The sequence below is a fragment of the Semicossyphus pulcher genome, unplaced genomic scaffold (assembly GCF_022749685.1).
Source record: "Semicossyphus pulcher isolate SPU_LCO1_2020_fin unplaced genomic scaffold, fSemPul1.0.p SCAF_13, whole genome shotgun sequence".
Taxonomy (NCBI): Eukaryota; Metazoa; Chordata; class Actinopteri; order Labriformes; family Labridae; genus Semicossyphus; species Semicossyphus pulcher.
Window position 1 is genome coordinate 12,753,195 of NW_027211637.1, and position 13,967 is coordinate 12,767,161.

A 13,967-nucleotide genomic window follows, 5' to 3' on the forward strand; every position below is an offset into this window, starting at 1 on the left:
ATCTTTGCTGATGATGACATTGCCTTTGAATGAAGACTGAGGGCTGGAAATGTGAATGTGTGAATGAAGAGCGCCTCCATCATTTAATTAAGCTCTTCAGCTGGGATTCATTGTCCTTCCCTATCTTTTATTTCAAAAGTTTTTATATGTAAGTGTATGTTTGTAAGTCAAAAGATAAGAAAGGGTGTTACTGAAATGAAACAAAAAAACAGCATGCCGGGCTGGTTCCTACCTCCCATCCGAAGGAGCTGTCTTTGCCCGTGGCCCCATGATGCAGCATATTGTGCAGACCGAACCTCTCTCCAGCACCGATTCGACTCTTAGCCCAGACGCCCAGGCCGGCACCAGGCACAGAGGACTCCCGCAGCTCCAGTTCGCCGGGAATGGGAATGTCGTCTGGAATGTAGACGGGTGCCTCATAGGGTGAGCCCTCCTTGGGTGTGGTGAAGTCCTGGTCGTTGCTGCTGCTGTTGCTGTTGTTGTGAAGGTGGTGGTGGTGGTGGGTGGCGTAGATGTGGGGGTGCAGCAGGTGGTGGTGGTTGTTGTTTGGATGGGAAGGGGTCGGTGAGGGCAGGGGGGACATGTTGATGACGCTGTCTTCTGCGTCATCTTCTGGGCTGTCGGCACCACCTCCGCTGCTTGGCGCTAAACCCGGGAGGTCGGCCTCTGTGTCGTACATGCTGTCCACTGGCTCACTGTCATCTATTAGGGAAAACACAAACAGAGATGATTGTTAATAGGCAGGTCATCTCTATTCTGTAGGCAAATGAGTTTCCGTTTGTAGTTTAATTGTCCACAAGCTTTTCAGCAGGCTTTCATTGAATGCAGGAAATAGTGTGGAGAGCCAAAGAGGTTGAACGCATGGGGTGTAGTGCAATTCTGGATCCCATCGGCTATTATCTGATGATGATCAAATAACAAAAATAAAAGGGTTAAATTCCATTAATGCTTCTGAAATTGCTAGTAGGAGTGTAAACAATGGCAACGCATGGAAAAGTAGGTCCTTTTCATGAGTCCTTTTTGATTACAGCTGGCTGAAACCAGCCATAAGCCCCGAAAACATGGCCGTCACTCCTAGTGGCTGTATTGTCATCGGATGTTAGCTGATGGGTTCCCAGATTGATCGGCAGGTAAAGGAAGTGTAATATTACAGACAATATCTTCCAGGATTACACCATGGCAGAAACGTGTTATACCTTCAGAACTTTAGAAAAATCCCAAAGCTCAATTCACTTTTAAACTTTAAATGTCACAACTTGCAATATTGAGACAAAAATGCTGTTAGCAGGGATTCAGATCAAAGCAGCCCTGTCGTACAATCCAGGAGGTCAAGTTTGAGTGGTGGATACATGAATTAAAAGGCTTGTCAGACAAAACACTGCACAACTGGAAAGCTGTCTCTCCAGCAGCTACTTTATCTTTTGTTGCAAAGGTTGACAACAATTGGCACCATGCTGCACTTACACACTGGCTCAAGTCAAATGAATGAAAGGTCTGCGGTCTAAAATGGCCTAAGTCATATCTCCATCCTCAGCAGACACTACGAAGTGACTTTATGACCCTGAATTATACAAAAACACCCCACTTCCATCTCCAAACCTCTAAGTGTAAGAAAACCACACTCCTGAAAAAAGAATACCGATCCATCATGCTGCAGCTTTCGACTACAACATGTTGATTTGTCACATTTTTGATTCATGTGAGAAGAGCCGACGGAGGAGAAGAGGCTTTAGGTTAGCCAAGTTGTTGATGGGTGAAGTTCTCAGTTCTGTTGCAGTCGCTGATTTGTGCCAGGACTCATGTTACAAGTAATGGCTGTGTCCATCGCTGACCTGGTTACCCTCGTCACCGATCATTATTGTCACACACACACACAGACTGACAATATGATTGTGTCTGTGCTCTAGGATCCAACCGTTCCAATATGAGGTAAAATGATGATGAGCAATGACAGTGTTGTGTAGATGCCATTCTTGACTCTTTTCAGAACAGTACTCTTCAGACAGTATCCCAAAAGGAATAGAGAATTATTACCCAGCCCTAGTGTGTGTGTTTGCTTGATATCATCTATGTGTGCCTCCTTGTTTTCCTCTCTGGACAGATCCCGGTGTCTTTAGTCAAAGCACCACTGCAGTTTTACTATCTAAACACAGGGACTGGCAATCAGCAGGCTAACTAGGCCCAAAATTACGGCAGGAGTGGTTCCAATCAAGCTCTCTCTCTCTCTCTGTTAGCCTCCATCCAGCCGGCTGCCAAGCCTGCCAACACTTCCCAGGCTTTAGCTGGGGCTGCAACATGACAGTTTTAAAATGTGCTCGTAAGAACATGGCAGTTTATTAGGTCACGATGAAAGTTTGCGGGTTGAATTTTTCAAAAAGTTGATGCAAGAGATATGCATCATTAAAAAGTTGTTTTGTGTTCTAAGAGTGTACTAATTTTTTTTCTGTTTAATAACGCGAGGGAGGAAACATGGACGCCAGTAACTTGTAGAAAAACGATTCATTCATTGTTCAGTGTATCAGAACTTGTTTCTCTGATAAATATTTGGGTTCCTGCCCAGCGACAGATGTGCTCAGTAAAAGCTGTGAAATTAACTGACATGTACGTTTTAAATGTGAAATGTGAAACTACTGTATGAAAGCATGCGACAAGGGCTTTTCAGCTTCTGGCAAACCTGCAGCGTGTCCGCGCAGATCCGGGAAACTTATCATATAAAGCTGCAGCAGTAAAATCCAGCCTTTTATGACTGATTCTGCGTCATCCAGTGATTTTGGCTGGAAAAGAACCCATTTTTTAATGATCACCGTTTCATAGGGGCTCAGACCAGGCGTGCAATTAAGCATCGGAACATGTGAGCCAGAAGTAGCTTCCACTTTTCACAGATCAATTAAAGTTTTATAACTCAGCCCTATCTGCTGCTCGCTCTGCACAATCAAAAGTGTTTTCAGGCCATTAAACTGTTTTTCTCTCTCTCTCTCTCCCTCTTCACCATCCCACTCTCACTGGCACTTGACCCATTGAGAGCAATTTTGACAAGCAGAAAGACAGCCTTGGAAAATCTATTAAATACCATTTGGCTTTAAGAGCCTCTGTGCTGAAGATCGCTGCAACAAATAATTAAGTAACAAGGAGAAAGTGAAAAAAAAAAGGCCTCTTAATTTTTAATGAACAAAACATCTTTTGTGAGAGACATAAAGCTGTAAAGCGAGGCAGAAATGGCAGACCCAGTGTGATATTAAATGTTCAACTCTCAGTTGTATCTTAGTTAATTCATAAAAATGTTGCCTGGAGAGAAAACTGGGAAACTTTTAGATTATTCGCCAACAGAGACAAGCTCTCTTTCTTTCTCCTCCCCTTCTGTAAAACAAGTTGACCGTGTTTCACCAGCGCTGAAAAAAGTTGCAGATGAGAAAAGTAAGCAGGAAAATAATGAAAGGGGCCAGGAAGAGGACAAAGAGGAGGAGGTGCAGAGTCTAAAATCTGACGACGGAGCTGCTTTTAAACAGCTGTATGTTAGCTCTGAGTCTCTAAAGACCCAGAAAGAGATGTTAGGTTCGTCTCCCAGAGGGCTTCTTAAAAAACACCCGGGCCAGATAGTGCCTTCCTCTCCCTGCCTCCTTATGTTGTTCTTTCTCTCTCTGCTCCTCTTGCCATCTCTTTCTCTTTTTACGGGGAGCTATTTATCCTGATTACATCAGGGGTCAATCATTAATTCGCACCTTGGGGGTCCCGGTGCTGGCTGCGGCTACAATGGGCTGCTTGTTCAGCGGCTGTTATTCCAGTGGAAAACTACGCGGCTCTGCCTGAGAGCCGGGCCCAGGCCACATGAAGGCATCCCATTTATTTGATAAATTGTAAATGCGTGCCGTAAACGCAGCTCTTTGCTTTGTAGCATAGCTTGCAATAACAAAGATTTCAGGGCACGTATGAACACAGAAGCAGGCTATCACACAAACACACATCTGTTTGCAACTGCAGGAGCAGTTTTCTGGACCATAAGCACATGTGCAAGAGATCAGCTGGTGTTGTAGGTAAAGATTATATCTCGTAATTACTGCATGTCACAGTCAAATTACAAGATATGACATAGATATGACATTTATAGACACTAACCTCTAAAATACACATTCAACTAAATGTCTAGTATTTCAGAAGAAAAGCGCACAGCACGAGCAAAAGCCTTGAAAGAAAAATCAAATTTTCAAGAATCAAGATTAGAAAATAAAAAGAGCACATAAATATGAAAAGCTGATAACATTGTAATCAGTGTTGCCATGGCAAAATAACTTGACACGGTGCTGAAAATCAGCGGTTTAATCGGAGGGCCTTACAACGGGGAAATTGTTCTGTGGTTGTGTTTAATCAGAGCACTCTAGACTTAAACGCAGAAAGATAGAGATCTGAAGTCATTTTCTGCCGTCTGCCTGGACACACACAAACACATGTGCCTTGTGGCGTATGGACTGAGCTGTATTGTCGATGCAGCCTGGGATAGAAAGAAACGACACTGACTGCAAGCAGGAATTCTGGGAAGGAGAATATGAATACTGCGACAAATAAGGACGGGCTTGTTTTGTGCAGAATGAGCAGCCAAAAATCATCAAAAAGAACGATCTCAGTAAAAGATGCATTTTTACTTATTCTCAGGGATGCACATGTTGTCAAGCAAGTATTGTAGAGCTGCATTCTGTGGCTATGATAATTCTAAAAGAGGGCTGTAAATAGATGTGTGTGCCAGTGACAGCCGTCATAAAGCACACACGTCTGGTCTCCCTCACTGCCTCCCCTCTCCAGCGCACACAGAGACTGTATCTTTGTCTGCCTGTAAATTGATCTGGTTCAATTCAAAAGGAAAGGCAGCCGCTGATGAAAAGACAGTATCCAGGGAAAAGGCAAAACTATGCAAAATTCTGCACCGGCTCCAAATATGGGAAGAAAGATTGTCTGGTAAAAGAAAAAATGGCAGGCAGAGGGAGAATGTGTGGACCATGACAGATATGAAAAATGGCTGCTGGTTGAGCAATAAATGAGCAAACATTTTGATGTGGGAGCTCGGTGCGTACATGTGCACATCTGTTTGTGTGAGTGTGTGAGGGTTTAATCTGCTGTTTGTGCCGCTATATTGTGTCAATATGGTCCCACTTAGCTGCATTATTGCACCACGGAGTGATATTGGTACCTGTTCTCTGTAGTAAGCAGGCCTTTGATGATTCCACACTAAAGCGCCTAAACAGCCTCTGCTTTAAAAGCAGGAGGGGGCGGAGCCGAGAGGCAGCTGTAAAAATCAAACGAGCGCAATTCAAAGGTGGAGTGAGCGAGCGAGAGTGAGAGGTGAAAAACTGTACAAAGGTGTATTTTTCCAAGGTGGCACGGGGGTAATATAGATTCAAAATGACGTATAAATGGAAGCATGTGACGAGGCAGCCGAAGGAGGGCGTTCAGGGGAGAACGCATGTGTTTGTGTGAGTGAGCGATAGTGGCACAGTCAGCTACAATACCAGCAAGCTTCTCCATGAGTGAGCAGCACACTGTTTCCCCTTGTAAAAGCACCGAGGAACGCTTCCAAGCAACACTTAAAACTAAAACATGGCTTCTGCAGAGAGGATAAAAAGAGATCACAGGACAGAAAGAAAGAAAGGCAGAATGGAAAAGATGGAGAGAATGGATGACTAAATGTTATTCTGTATTCTTATCTGATGCTTTTAATGCATATTTGCACGTGTAATGCTGCTCTGCTCTATAATGCAACGTTTAAGTTATGCTACTGTGTCATGCTTTAAAATCCCTTTTACTTTATCTTCTCATGTGACTGAAAAAAACATAAAAATAAAACACAGCATACACCGAGTTGCAGAGCATGTTCTGCAGCCTGTGTGTGTCTGTGTGTCACCCTGCTATCTTTGACTTGTTAGGTTATCAGTCTATAAAAGCTGCTAGGGGGAGCTGTCCCTGTTCTCTCTCTCTCTCTCCCTGTGCCTGTTTCTCCCTTACTTCTTTTTCTGTCGTTGTAGTGACCAGTAAAAAAACTAAAATCGCAGCCCTTGTGAACATTCCCACATAAAAACAACAAGAAACTGGACTGAGTTTGATCACTGCAGCTCAATAAGGAACAGACTGGAAGCTTTGTGTGTCTTTATACGCGAGTGTGCACTTGTGTGTGTAGCTCTGATACAACACGGCTGATGTATTGATGTGTTATTTGTGCTGAGCAGCCTGGAGGCATTCTGTCCTCCACTCTGTGTGTGCGTGTGTATTTCTGTGTGTGTGTGTGTGTGTGTGTGTGTGTAGTCTAAGATCAAGCCTCCAGGCAAATAGAAGACAGAAGGCAACCTCCTGCAGCTAAGAGCAGGTGTGTGCGTGTGTTGCGTGTGTGTTTGGTGGCCCTTTGGTCCCAGGGGGCTCCGGGGCCCAGGCTGCTGCAGACATTTATTAACAGGGCAGATTAATAGCACTAGAAGAAAACATGCTCACAAACATGATAAATATTAATAGTAATCAATATCGAGTTACATTTGCCAAATTGAGTTGCAAACATCACCCAGGGGGGAGGGGAGGAGGGAGGGAGGGAGGGAGAGGGGCAGAAACTGAAAGGATGAAAAGAGAAAGGAGCTGGATGAAAGAGGAGGTACAGAGGGATAAAATGAAAGAGTGAAAAGGTGCTAAACTGCTAAATATTTATTCATGTCCATTCTAAAAGCCTTCCGAACATGGGAAACGTTCATGGGCCAGAGGCACTTGACCAGTGACATCATCAACCCTGGAAAACACTCACTCAAAAAGGTGGTGAAGCAAAGTTTGAATGTCCAACACCATAGGCAAATCTTCTGTACCATGTAAAACCATTCATGAATATGTTTTATAGTTTCATTTTTTAAAGGTGGAATAAAAGATGAAGACATTTTCATGCCCGATAAGATGAACGAGTGCAGCCCAGAAAACATGTCAGAAGTCAAACAGAGAACACCTTCCCCAACGCAGGAACAAACTATCACACTCCCGCTTTTTTTTCTTCTTCTCTTTGTATCCAGGTGTGTGTGTGTCTGTGTGTGTGTGTCTGTCCTTACACCCACTCCTGGTGCAGCTTCATTTAGCAAGCCACTCGGGAGGCCAGACAGCGAGCTAGGGGAGCGCCAAGGCAGACAGCGTGCAGAACAAGCCCATCCATTCTTATTAGCCAGGGACAGGGAGGGTTAGCATGTGCGTATGTGTAAGAAAGACGTCTTTCATCTTTTGTTACTGTGAAACTCGTTGGTCTAAATGTGAAGTTAGTGATCACATTTGCGCTTGGTGACAATAACGTCTCATGATCAACTTCAAATCACATCCATCAGAGTTTTATACTTCATATTTTCTCTCTCGTCTAGGTAAAAAACATGTTTAAAAAGCATAACATGTGTGTAGATAATGCATGTTTCATACTTACAGTATGCAGCCGATCACAATATAGCTATTTTTCCACAAAGTTTAGCACAAAAATGACCCTTGAAGAATCTTCAAATGGAACCAAATTAATCTCAAAATCACACTTTTTTCTTATTTTAAGCCCAATACTTTTGTAGAAGTCAGACATATTGTGGTAATTAAAAAAATACATATTTTACAATTTCATAAACAGAATGCTTTATATAATAATATAATAATATATTAGAATGTATTCTGTGCCAAACCCTCACCTGAGAGTCGTCCCCCTGCATGTCTTGTTTCATGTGAGTGTATGAGCCTCAACCAGGCCGTTACTGGTTACTATACAGCAGCTGTGTGTCTGAGGTTGTACTAGTGTGTACAGGAGGGGTTTATGTTGGTGTGTGTTGAGCTGGTGGGGGGGTTGGAGGTGATGATATTCACCTCTGCCACTGGAAGCAGCCTACACCCATACATCAGTCTATTACTGTGCAGCCTCGCTCCGCTCTGCTCCTCTCTTCTTCTCGCCTGCTCCCTCCAGTCATTAGCCAGTGAATTAACGGCAATCCAGCGTGCTATTAATCACCCTGACAAAAGTGTTAGCATTGCCTGGCTAGGCCGGCACGAGACTATGGAGGAGGGGTGTGGGGGAAGAGGGCGAGAGAGAGGGGGGGGTCTTGGTAGACTAAAGAGTGGAAGGAGAGGAGAAGTGAGGAAGGATGGAGAGGTAACGGAGAGAATGTGAGGCATGAGAGAAGCAAAGGAGAGACAGTGAGGGCAGAACGTAGGCTGAGAGCATAGCATAGGTCTGTGTGCGCGTGAATGTGTTTGATTTTAGATTTCTGTTACAGAGCAGTTTGAGAAAGTTAAAAATAGCTACAGAAGCAAACTGTACTCAAGCTGAGAGGCTATTAGTGAGCAAAAATAAGAAACCAGTGTACCAACAGTGGCCTTGTGGAGCTCAATGAGCACAACTATAGCTTGTTTTTGAGCACAGCTCTCAGCGTACAATTACAGTTATTTTTAGATCATGAACAAAATGACTTCCAGTCGAATAAAGAAGACAAAAAGGTCAGAAACAACCTTTTGAACCAGACATGTAAAAGAGAAGGTAAATGTTTGCATTGCTTGTGATTTTGCGTTTATATGATTACTGCCCATTTAATTCAGATTGCATGAGGTCATTCCGCAACAATGTCTACAAACACACTTATCTGCCAGCATACACAAAGTATTTATTAAAAAAGACATTTGACAATCTACTAAATATTGGAGGCTCTGACACCAAATAAACACTTAAATGCCTTTTTTTCAAAGGTCTAACCTTCACGTGCAGACAGGAGGAACAAGGGTCACATGACTTCTATACTGTAAGTGTGTAATGCTTCATTAAGAAGAAAAAAAAAGCATCTGTTCTCCACAACGAGGCTCAGAGAGAAATATTTCAGCCAAATCAACACGTTTGCTGCCAGGAGCATGACTCAGACTTCCATAAACCCATCTCTGACCCCCCCCCCCCCCCCACCTCTCGCTCTCCCTCCGCTCCAGAGTCAGACCACCTGCTGGGAGGCCGAGCCGTTCAACGTCAGGTGGGTCGCGGCCGTCACACAGTCCCATGTCATCGGGCTGTCACAGTGAATGGAGCTGACATGGGAGATATGCTAATCCACTTAGCTTCAAACTCAGCCAGGAGGCCGGTACGCAGCCCCGTCTGAGCCCACAGCGAACAGAACACACACCAGGACACACACGAACACACACACATCTGTGGCAGACACATTAAGCCACGTAGCACTGAACTTTACAGAATATGTATATTAGATGAGATTAGATGAGGGTTTAATGATCCCCATGGGGATATTAAGCTGGTTCTCAAAAGGATCTATATTATATCAGAAGAATAGGGCACGTTAGACACCTGTGAATATAAGGCAGGTCAAAACGGTAGGCCTGCTGGCTGATGAAGATTTGTTCAGGTTTCTGCTTTTTTTATTGATAATCAACTAATGGTTTCCATCATTTATCAGCAAAACACATAATCAATTTATTCAGACATTTCATAAACTAAATGTTTGGTGTGAGAGATTAATCATCAGAGGAATTTATGATCAAAACCATTTCTCTTTGTAACCTTCAATCGGCAAATCCTATGTAGAGCTCAGCCTCAACAATACAGTGATGTTATTGGCTGACCTAAGATTTTTTTCAAAATAAAAGCATGTTGTCATTATGCGTATTCCATGTAAATGTGACTGCAGCCAAGTAACAAATAGCTCTGACATATTTGGTAGAAAAAAGAAAATGTAAACCTAAGATTATTAAACATTAAAAGATAAAGGATAACAACAATACATTAAGTTCTATCTTGCACGTACGCACACACTCACACACATCAAAGTCAGCCAGAGAGCAGCTAGGTGTCAGAGTTCAAAACTATTGCGCCACTCAGCCCGATGATATCTCAAACCGATCCATCGTATTTCCCGACCATGACTTCCCCTATTAGGAGCTGCGGCGGTGCTATTACTAATCTGTTCACTATCCCACAGAAACAGGAAGGAAGAGAGGGAAACAGATGGGGAAGGCAGGAGAATGGCGAGCGAGGGACACAATGCTTACAGCTCCCTTCCTCCTCCTCCTCATCCCCTCTCCCTCCGTCTCCCTCCTCTGCTCCGCTCGCTCTCCGGCCGTCCGCAGAGCGCGAGAGAGCGGAGGCTCACAATCAGTCTGACAATACTGTATACAAGTGGTGGCGAACAATGGAGGCCGACCACAAAGAATTCTGGGAACAGGGGCACAGCCTTCTTCTCCTTCGGGTGGCTCCTGCGTGCCGGACCCATCGATACACATCGGCCTGCTGAGACTGACCGGTGCCAGAGAGAGGGAGGGAGGGAGGGAGAGAGAGGGAGAATATAGAGACATGTGGCAGTTGAGCTGCATCATAATATTTCTGTGAAAAGGGCAATAACACACACACGCGCACACACCCAAACACACAGGCTCAGTGTCAAAGCTTCCCATAATTAGGCCACTTAATTAACAACCAAAGAACCACAGAGCAAACTGGGAATAAACATGTTAGCGAGTATTGCTTGAGTGGGTGGTTGGTTGGAAAGACTGCAAAACCGCAACAATAGGTGCAAAAGTATCTTTGACTTGATCAAAACTGCTGAAATAATAGAAGGAGCAGGAAAAAGAAAGAGAAAGAGAAAGACGTAAAGACAGTGTATCGGTAAGAACGAATGAGTCAGACGGAGAGAGAAGCAATTTCGTCCCTCTCCTCTCTAAGTGTGCAGGGTGTGGGGTGAATGTGGTCCATTTGGAAATAATTGGCTGGTAATTAGGCGGGGGTCGACAGGTCGATTTGGGAACAAATGGCTGTCTTTAGCTCAGGTGGCCCTCCACACGAGATAATGGGACCTTTCCCTCCCAACTCCACCCCCCGTCCTCTCTCCTCTCCTCTCTCCTCTCCTCTTGTCTCCTCTCCCCTTCCGTTTTTTACATGAATATCTGGTAGTGTGTAGTCAAAAATCAAAGAAATGCTGACACTCTGCTGTAATACAAGTAACTGTATTTACGTCTGAAGTCCTCCAGCTTGCAGGCAGAAGCAAAGGGGAGGGATGAGTCAGACGGGATCTTAAAGCAAGTTTACGTTTAAAAGCACATAAGCAATTACCCAAAAATACAACTAATTCAACAACTAAAACTGTGTTTGTATGGTTTTTACATGTACATATGATGCGATGATGCACAAAGAATCTCTACAGGGTTTTTAAACTGTAGACACAGAACATATAGTGTAGAACAGGTAAGAGAATAATAGTGTGTCTTCGTCTTCTCCTGTAAATTTAAAGAAGCAGCCCTGGAAAAAGCCACTGTCAGTCAAAGCTGGTGTTCTCGGTAATCGATAGAAGCATGTATATTTAAAATTGGCGCCATGGCTGTGGAGAAAGTTGTACAAACTGCTCATGGTTTCGCCCATTCTACATTCCTACAACACCCAGCGTGCATTGCGCCCCTCCCTCTGAAAGGAACGGCCCAGCGAGAGACGCTGGAGTGAAATACTTCCGTTTTCGCTGCAGGCAACGGCTCAGAGCGGTACAGAATATGAAATATGACGAGAATATACCGGTGGATCGTCTAAAAAATCTTCAGGTCTGCAGTCTACATTTCAAACCTGGCGATTTTGAACGACACATGACATCAGAGGCGGGCCTAGATTGAGGATGTATAGTTTAGCAAGCTCCCTGGCCTCCGTCAGATGATGCATTTCACATAGTCTGGTGGAGGTTTTCCAGGGCCCATTGGAGAAGCGGATAGCGTCCTCCAAAGGCACAGAGTGACATTGAATTCTTTTTAACCATAATGGCATTAGCTCCCCATAATAGCATGATAGGACTGAGGTTGAAATCGGCGAACTGGCCCTTTAAGACGCATGAAAGCAGATGGTGTCGATGGCGGCTGACAACAGAAATCTTATTAATTTACTGAAAAAGTAAAGGTTGAAAATGGTTTGAATCGGCCTTTGCTAGATGCTTTGAAAGATTCAGCTCTGTTTACTATTGAAAAAGAACACTTCTTCCTGCTGTGTGTCCTGACACAGCATCTGTGTGTGCAGCCAGCAGGCGACACAAGCAAAATTCCTTCTTGTAAAGGCTACTTCTTTCAAACTTCTGGATCTCCACAACCAAATTGTCATGTTTGGTTGTGGAGATTATTCTAAGATTTTAAACAGTAAACTGCATGCTATTCTGAGGCCCTGTATATCTAGCCTACAAAGTGGCAGCATGCATTACACTGTACTGCCTAATTGTGAAGTGGAAGTGCCCCAGTTTATGGGCCCCTGAGTTTTACTTAACCTTTATTTAACTCTCGGAGAACATGTCGAGGGTGGAAAGCTTTCATTTACAACTGTGCCGATTTGTAACAGCATAATAAGAGAGCAAAGTCAGAATAAAAGACGGCGGCTGCAGCTCACAGGAAAAACCAAACTGAGCATTAAATCATTAAAAAGTGTCAGTTTCATCACTCAGTCATTTTGAACTAATACTCCTTCAAGGCAACAAAGTAAAAGGGTTATTAATACACACAAACACGAAAGGAAACACAGAAATACAATGACCCAGCACCTTAACAGTGCCTGTGTGTGTACTTTGGCCAGTGCGAGTCCCCCCAAACTCACTCTCTCTCTCTTTCTGTTTCTCTCCGTCTCTCTCTCTCTCTCTCCCTCTCCTGTCCTCCCATTGAGCAGCGCCGGGGTCTTGTTTGGCTTCCTGCTGTTTGTGTCCAGACAAGGCCTTGATTTGAATACTGATTCCCCATTGATAGGCCCGCACTTCCGATCTAATTAACTTGTTTTGTCTTCGGCTAAATGGAAACGTCCGAGGGAGGGTGAGAGAGAGAAAAGAGGAGCGACACCGAACAATGTCACAGATCTTTGCAGGAGACGCGCCGTAAATAACAACAAGTAAATACAAACAGGATGGAGGTTAAGGAAGGACATGTTAGGAATGAAAACACCTTGTGCGCACATCAAAAGGTTCAGAATTGCTCAAATCAAACACATTTGTCATATTAAAACAAAAAAAGGTTGTGAATTTATTACACAGCATCACTGAAAGTAAGCAAGTGAACAGAGGCAGGCATCTCTGTAGTCTGAATGCAGGGGCACATTCATCGAGCTGAGCGATGAATGGAGCAATAAAAACAGACAGGTTAATATGAAGCTCTTCAAATCTGTGTTTAAAAGGAGTAAATTGTTTTTTATTACTGAAACACAGACTCTCAAGGTGTTAAAGGAGAAGTTCGGTATTTTTAAACTTGGGCCCTATTTTTTACAAATGTGGGTGTCGAAATGAGGGAACAAAAACTTTTGGAATCCGTCCAGTAGACAGCCTCCGCCGTAGCCACGATACGGCTGCAATGGCTGCAACATAATCCAGGCCTGATCAAAGTACGTCCGGACGTCAGTACGGACGAAGAAAGAAGAGAGAGAGAGAGAGAGGGGCAATAGGCAGATGAGGGTGAACCAGCTGCTACCAGGCTGCGAAGCTCTGGAAATTGGTGAGCACGACTTCTATTTCTGGTTGAAGAAAAAGGATCTTACTCTTTTTAAAAAGGCACGCACTTTTAGTGGACGTACTTTGATCGGGCGCAATAGCCGTAGTGGATTATATTGCAACCATTGCGGCCGTATCCTGCTACGGCGGAGGCTACCTACTGGACCGACTCCAAAAGTTTTTGTTCCTACGAGTCATTTTGCAGTCTATTTCCCAGATAAAAGTGCTTCATCATGAGCTGCAGATTACAAAGAGCCAAACAAGTGCATGTGCTTTTCTTGCTGTGCATTGTCCTCTGGTCCCTTGGGTGCTTCTATTTGTGTGTGCTTATGTGGCCAACAGGGCACCAGAGGACAACACAGAACATAGGAGACACATACTAGTGAGGGCGGAGAGGACACGAGAGGCAGACAGAGACGTCACTGTGCATTGAGAGAAAGATGACAACAACATGAGAGGTTACTGACAAGAAAAAGGCAGGAAGGCGGATGAGTGGGAGGGAGGGGG

The 13,967-nt window shown here is 44.1% G+C and overlaps 1 protein-coding gene across 1 annotated transcript in view; it reads right to left on the reverse strand.

The window, feature by feature from the left end:
- Positions 1–13,967, reverse strand: part of LOC138589259 (histone-lysine N-methyltransferase PRDM16-like) — a 154,662-nt gene that overhangs the window by 94,510 nt on the left and 46,185 nt on the right. The window contains exon 2 of the mRNA XM_069659464.1: positions 233–702. Coding sequence (XP_069515565.1) covers positions 233–702 — 470 coding nt within the window. The remainder of the gene's footprint in view (positions 1–232; positions 703–13,967) is intronic.